The 7,829-nt window shown below is 40.8% G+C and overlaps 1 protein-coding gene across 1 annotated transcript in view; it reads left to right on the top strand.

Annotated features, from left to right (window-relative positions):
• The window catches only part of LOC118405955, an 8,171-nt gene extending 5,872 nt beyond the window's left edge, over positions 1-2,299 (top strand). Inside the window, exons 8-9 of the mRNA XM_035805808.1 lie at positions 244-593; positions 693-2,299. Of these exons, the coding sequence (XP_035661701.1) occupies positions 244-593; positions 693-1,619 (1,277 nt within the window). The 3' untranslated portion in view covers positions 1,620-2,299. The remainder of the gene's footprint in view (positions 1-243; positions 594-692) is intronic.
• Positions 2,300-7,829: the final 5,530 nt, after the last annotated feature.

The following is a 7,829-nucleotide window of genomic DNA, read 5'->3' as shown; positions in this document are numbered from 1 at the left end:
GCCAGCAATCAGCGACCCAGTACAAAAAATGCCAAAAAAGCCCATAGAGAGCCTGCTATGGAGGCTACCCACTACTACTCTTTTTACGTCTTGTGTACCTTGGTGTGTTTGTATCATACTTTTCGTTCCCGGAAGCTGCCCGGCCGGGCACCGGTTTGGAAATATCACGTAGGCCACCAGAAACTTACATACTATACAATACTAAAATTCGTTCTAATAAGCATCATTATATTACATTACCAGGTGCAGTGGTGTTTGACTGCCTCAACAAAGCCGACCCAAGCTTGAAGCACCTCGTGCTGAAGAGTGGTTACAACCAGAGGTGCGTCCCTATGGATCAGACAGAGGAGGTCAAGGCAAGGCTAGAGGGAAACATTCAATTCACAGGGGGTAACAGCATGACAGACGAAATCACATTTCAGCACCCGAAGAGTGCCCGGGGTGATCTCAACAAGAAGGAGGTATTCCTCGCTCTCCGAGACAGCGCCGATCCAAACCACCTTGGCTACATCACTTACAGCATCGCCCAACGCGAAGTGACGAAGATGCCCATTTCGGTTACAACGCAGAATCCTGAAGATCCATCAAACACAGTAAGAAGCTACTTTCGTGGTCCTTGTAGTATCTCCACAGCATTTCACGTGTGTGAAAGGGTTGTTCAATAACTGACAACATGGTGTGTCTTATTTCAGGGACCCCAGCGCTACGACAACGAAGACATACCTCAAGAGACGCAGGCGTTCCTTCGCCTCATCGCTTCCAAATTGAAGATCAACCTCTTCCCGTTTGCGGACAAAGAGGCAGAAACACAGCGGCTGAAGAAGATAAGTGAGTGGAAGGCTAATTTCACAAGCGATCAAACTTATAGTAGAAGTTCTGAGGCTTACACCCTGATTAATGACCGTAAGAACGCAGTGTGTAGGATAGAATGGCCGAATAATGGACGTGGAACTGGATTTCTGATAGGCAAGAAGGAGATTCTTACATGTGATCATGTGTATCAGGGCATGTTAAATCAAAGTATAGCAATCAGTGATACCGCCAGGTACAAAGCTATTTTCGATCTTCATGATGACAGTGACCATACGTTTTACTTCTCAAACATACCGCCTCTCAGTAGGGACCCAGACTCTGGACTAGATTACGCTATTCTTGAGCTAGATTCGGAGCCTAACCCTGGTCTGATCCCGCCTTTGGGCGGATGTATCTCAGATATCACTGAATCCACCCGCTTTGTCGAGGTGATTGGCCATCCTTTTGGAGGGCCAAAGAGGGTAGATTCTGCTCACATGGTACATGTAGATAGAAACTCTGCCATACACGTGATGTTTGGAAAGCCAGACACTGTCTCGTACCAGACGTATTTAATGTTAGAGGGCTCCTCGGGTTCACCAGGGTTTAACACAGACGGTAACGTCATCTTGTTGCACAATAGAGGCATCCGCCCTTATCTTAATGGCCCTAGTGTCATCGAGCAAGGCACAAAGTTAACCAGCATAGTTGAACATGCGAGGAGTAATCTTCCGGGTGAAAAGTTTGCCGAACTCTTTCCAACGATTTCATCTGACCTTTTATTCGGAGGGGGTGGAGGAGCATTCGAAGCGGAAGAGTTACATTAATGAAGATCTTTATTGTACTTTTTGCCCAAACGTGTTAAGTACAGGTCGCAAGAACGACAGAGCATGCATGTAAAAGTAACAGTTTAGCATAGAAGTTCGGCTTCTTGGTAATGGCGAAAATTGAGGATTAAATAGGATTTAGCTACGGTACAAATACATCATGGATGTGTGTTTTTTCAGTGCTACTCATATGCCTTATAAGTGAGGGAATCTGCTTTCTATACAACTAAGAAGGATATGTCTATCATTGACATACAAGGAATAATCTACGACAAAGTGTACTTCATAGTCTACTATGTTTGAGGTATCTATCTGTGGTAAAAACAAAGCTAAAATTAACAAATACAAGGATGCTTTTATTGAAGTGATTGTGATTCATAACTTGTATAGTTGTGCCTGCTGATTGCTTTACACTAGATACTCTGGATACTGATTATAATTATAACGTAATTTGGCATTGACTTGACTATCAACTCTTTTTACTTATCATAGTTGATGTGTGTTTATGACTTTTCATGTTCACATGTTTTATCTCTGTGTATATCTTTTTTATTTGAATATTTGTGTGTCGTTCATAGGACAGCTAAGATAATTGCTCGATTGAAACAGGTCAAAATTATGTGTATTATCATATGGTAAGGTACTTTAACAGATATAAAAGGAAATGATGAAAATCGATACTTGATTTGTAAAATCATCTGTGTGTCATTTTTCTGCCTAGAGTATCAAAATAAGTGATGAGAAAAGTGTGTCTTGTAAGTTTGATTTAACATTTATGACTCCTTTATTTTCCCAATCACTCTGTAAGGTAACAAACAACAAACATAACAAGCAAAATGTGTATAATGAATTTTTCAACAAACAGTAACTGAACCTGACCAAGAAGACCACACGATGCACCGATAAAATCTGCATGGTCTATGTGGACAGGTGAACCCTATAGACAGGGCTCTTGATTCTTGTATCAATGGAACAATATCTAAGGCCATGTTGATTTGATTATATGGATGACATCCTTTGGGAACTCCAAAACTGATGCGACCGAGCGAATAAAAAAAAAGTTTGGCAAAAAAAAAGTTGCCTTCAGTATGATATGAAATCAAAGTGGCCAGGAAGGTTGAACATATGACTAAACACACATAGTATGGTATACCAACAGTTAGGTGTAGAGACAAGTACATCATACGGGTGCAAAACAGTTTTTTTTCTTCTTGGACCAATCCGAAAAAAACAGACTTGAAAAAAATCAGAGGAACAGGTTTCGCCAATTACAAAATGGACAAAATGGCAGTAGGCATTTGGGGTCTTACCGGGGCCCAAGAAGGCAACAAGAGCGAAGTCAAGTAGAGTTTATAGTCAATTGTACCAGGTCCAGGTTCAGGTCCGGACCTGTAAATGATCCTCTGGACCTGAATTTTCTGTACTGGTACCTTCCCCTACCAACAATAGATATTTTTCCTTCTGTCCTTCTACATCTTATTCTTTGACTTTAGATTTATTTTGGCATTCTATGGCATTAGTTATCTGTTTTCTGATACTTTTTTTCAATCTATGGAATATTTGTGCTCATTTTACAGCTGCTTTGCACAATTTATTGTGTGGCCAAAAATTTTTATTTTTTTTGAAAACGGCCGAAAATTGGTGCGAGCGCGGATGTCATCCATATAATCAAATCAACATGACCTAAGTGGGCCAGCAAAAAGTGTCACATTGGCCAGGTGGTTCTTATGTATAGATGGCCACATTGTACATGATTGTATAAGTTTGTATATCAATGGCCAGGTGGTCCTTATGTAGAGGTGGTCACTAGTACAGGTTTGACTGTACATCAATTGCCAGGTGGCCCTCATATGTACAGGTGGTCACTTGTACAGGTTTGGCTGTGTATCTGTATATCAATGACCAGGCCTTTATGTACAGGTGATTAGTGGATGTTACATGCTTAAATTTGACTGTATTTCATAACAGAGCTAATCCTTATAATCTTTCTGAAGCTTCATACCTCAAGATTATAGGTTCAGTATCTGTGCTCATATCCGTCGCTCGTTTCTTCGTTATCTTTAACACAAATATAGCAAACAACATGCCAACAGCGACAAACAATATCCCTACAACACTGAGAAAAGACCATTTATTGGCCCACGAACTACCAGACTCTTTATGAAAAGCTTGCGTTGAAGACAATGACGGTTGAATGGTCGAAACAGTAGGGAATATACTAGTGTACAGATCCGAATGGCATGAAAATTCTTCTAAAGGTACCTTAATGATATCACTTCCCTTAAGAGAATTAGGGTTGTTACATGTCATAAGCCTGCTACTATAGTGAGGACATTCCTCCCTTAACAATTCAGCCAACCATTTTAACCTACAGTCACAATTCCACGGATTGGTACCCATGTAAACAAAGAAGCTTCGCTGGTCCCGTTTCGCTGATACGATAGACATGTTGAAGACTTTCTCTGACAGTGTGGATAGTTGGTTACCGGATATGTCGACATTTTGTAGATGCACAAGTTGTTTGAAAGCAGAAGTTGAGATGTGGTCTATGTTGTTATTTGATAGGTCAACGCCATGTAGGTTGTATAGACCGTTGAAACTGCTGTCTATAAGTTTTGTGATGTGGTTGTACTTGAGGTTAAGCCAGACGGTGGATGGTGGAATGTTGGACGGGACGTCTGTGAGTCCCTGCCCGGCACAGGAGACGGTTAGCTCCCCGTACGTGTCAGTACAAGTACAGGGGGAGGGGCAGACTGTGTCAGCGGAGTTTGGAGCGGCAAAATTCACCCATACCACCAGTATGATGCACTGTAGCAAATCAGCCATATTACGTCTTGTTTGAGCTCAGCATGATTCTGTTAACAGAACACGCAAGATTTAAAGTGTTTAGTTTGACAGATCACTGATGACACATACATAATATAGCAACAAATAATTGTGTTTCCTATGCTACTAAACGTTGTAATAACGTACGGACGTACATATCAAAGATATGCTAATGCCTACTTATAAGAATGAACCAATTAATGATCTCTATTGCATGTTCTTGCTCACGTAGGCTAATTGTAATACTATTACTTCAAAGACTACAGGGAGAAAATCAGTACCCGTATAGTGTTGGTAGTTTACAAGGGATGAGACAGGGCATACATGTACGAGTCTATTCTATCGTTTAGTCTATCATATACATGACATGACTAACTCTATGGTTTACATACCTCTTCTGTCGTCTAAAAAATAAATACTTAACGTGCAAACGCGCATGACATACAGATTATACAATGCAATGTCGTAGAAATCAACACAAACCTTGCAAATTCACGATGATTAGTAGTAAGATCCCATTCTACCAGCCTCCAGAAAAAATATTCAGCAGCCAGGGACTACCCGAAACACCAGCTATTTCTTAGAAAGAACTATCATGTCATGACAGTTTCGTACCTAGAACCTAAGGTTTCGGACCTACCATACCTCGTCCTACGACATTCCTCGAGCCAAGAGACGGCTACACTTGAACAAAGCTGTAAACAGAAGGATCAGATAACATTGAACACTCTGCGAATGAAAAGGCAGGTGGTGTTTCTTCTATTGTTTTTGACCGTTGAATAGGTAAGGTCACGTTGGTACGTGACCTCTTGAATGCGGGTTCCCATTGGATGACGTAACCCTGCACCGACCAACTATCTCTGTGAAACCATTTTGGCGCCAATACGAACAGTGAAATAGGTGGTTATGAGAGCCTGTGGGATTGACGCTTGCTACTTAATGACACACAGTAAAATTTTAAGAAACTATAATTTCTATTTCAAGTCAAGCAAGTTTGTGTGAATCAATGGTATGAATACGTACTACCTATGAATAAAATATCATGACATGGCTGGTGAGATGACATGGTGAGATCTAGAGCCTGTATTGAAAAGTGATAAACAATGAAACTGCACAAAACTTCACTTTTGATACAAACAAATAAACCCTGTATGAATCGATGCCATGGTATCAAAACTGGACTATTCCAATGAATAATTTTGCCAGGATATCAAATAAGCAAATAAAACTGCACGACACAATATAGATGCTATACGTACCGATACTAATATTTGGCCAATACTTGATCTTGTATGAAATCGAATGGAATATCGTGGCAATCATGACCATCTCTTGAGGTCACAATTAACGTTATAGTTTTTGTATGAAAGTATGTTGTTTTGAACAGTAAAGAGAGGAGAAAAACATGCATGGTAACGTTACGCACTTTGACTATCACAACTAGAGTTACGCGGACCTACCTGTAACTAAAGATTTGTACGACAGTTCCTACCAAAGTCGTCAGAGGACAGACGACTATTTCCCCGGTTGTAATGAGGTTAAATCGTTTGAAACGTTATATAAATCAAATGCTTTCACTATCACGAGCTCGATGTGTTGCGTTGATTATGCACTCGGCCAACCACACTGCTGTACGTACGCGCCATTACACAACAGTGACCTCTAAACTTAAGTGTAATTTATAGACAGGTTAAACTAGGAGTTAGATTCGGAACCTAACCCTGATCTGATCCCGCCTTTGGGCGGATTTATCTCAGGGTTCACTGACTCCACCCGCTTTGTCGTGGTGGTAGGTCATCCTTTTGGAGGACCAAAACAGCTAGATTATGCTCACATGGTACATATCGACGAGACCAATGCCATACACGTGATATTTGGAACGTGGCCACATACAGATACGGTCTCGTACCAGACACATTCTATGTTCTTAGGGTCCTCGGGTTCGCCAGGGTTTGACAAAAATGGGAACGTCATCTTGTTGCACACTAGAGGCATCCGCCCTTATCTTAATGGCCCCAGTGTCATCGAGCAAGGCACAAAGTTAACCAGCATTGTAGAACATGCAAGGAGTAACCTCACAAGCGAAAAGTTTGGCGAACTCTTTCCAACGAGTGGAGAATACGAAGTGGAAGAGTTACATTAGACTTAGGTGTCAATTGAAAAAGGGGTCCTGTCGGGCAGTTCATGGACTTTTTTTGCACTTTCGGGCGGGAACCCTACGTGCGTAGCCCCGTGGTTCACTCTGCGGCTGCCGGGATATATTTGAGCACGGCCGGGACCCTGGTTCATTCTAACTCGGACTTAAAATGAATCCGGGACCCGGTAACAAATAGATGTCGGGACCTACCTGTGGGGTACACCGGTATCCGGTAATCCACCGGGGCAAATTTCTGGCTTCGGAGCCCGGCCGGGGCTACATACCTGACGGGCACCGGTTCAATTGAGACCTAAGCCTTAATAAACCACATAGACCACATGTACAAGATCAAGGACGTAGATTAGAAAACAGAAACTACTCAAGTTGATGAACTGTGTGAAAGATTTGTCTAATATAAATCTGGTACATTTGTGAACAGTCAGAAATTACATGATCCAATTGTAAGCGAGTGTACATGTTTTACATCATGACTTTTAATGTAACCTTTGATAATGAATATGTAGGACTGTGTTCTTACTGACGATTCCTCGTGTTTGTGTTGTACAGAGATTTATTACAGAAAACATTTTTAAATAATAATGGTCCACTTTGTCACTTGGTACTGTAACTTATATACGTAATTGTTCAAATTGACGTGTACAATGAATTGAACAAAGCCAAAATTAAGAAATAGAATGATCATGACTTTTCTTGAATTGAAACTTGCAAACTCATAACTTGCATCTTAAGTTTGCTGACACCTTTGTACTGCATACTGTAAGTTTATTTGGTTTCTGAAGTGACTGGACACTGTCAATCAAATCTATTGTCTACTTATTGCCTATGTGTGGTTTGCTATGGATTCCCATTTGTATGTGTTTCATCTTTGTGTATCAATTGGTTGTGCATGTAATTCATATGACAACTTAGTTTGGTTGACAGTTGGTTACTGGACTGGAAATATACTGTACAGTGTTTATGATACCAATGGCACCAACGGACAGCCCTTTTTTGTGTGATTGTATTATGATAGAATTATTCATTGAACGTACGAGTGGCATTTGCACAAAAATGAACCCTTCTCATACTGGAAGATCATACTTCTGGCTCTTAATTCCTGAATTAATTGAATTGAATATTATTCGATGACGTCACATTGACAGCAATAGCCGATTCAGAGCCTGCTATGCAAATACTTTATGTATGTAAGATTAACAAATAGAAAAGGCAAAGATGGAAAGTGATAT

This window comes from Branchiostoma floridae, chromosome 18 (assembly GCF_000003815.2).
Source record: "Branchiostoma floridae strain S238N-H82 chromosome 18, Bfl_VNyyK, whole genome shotgun sequence".
Classification (NCBI taxonomy): Eukaryota; Metazoa; Chordata; class Leptocardii; order Amphioxiformes; family Branchiostomatidae; genus Branchiostoma; species Branchiostoma floridae.
This window is presented reverse-complemented; position numbering and strand designations above follow the sequence as displayed.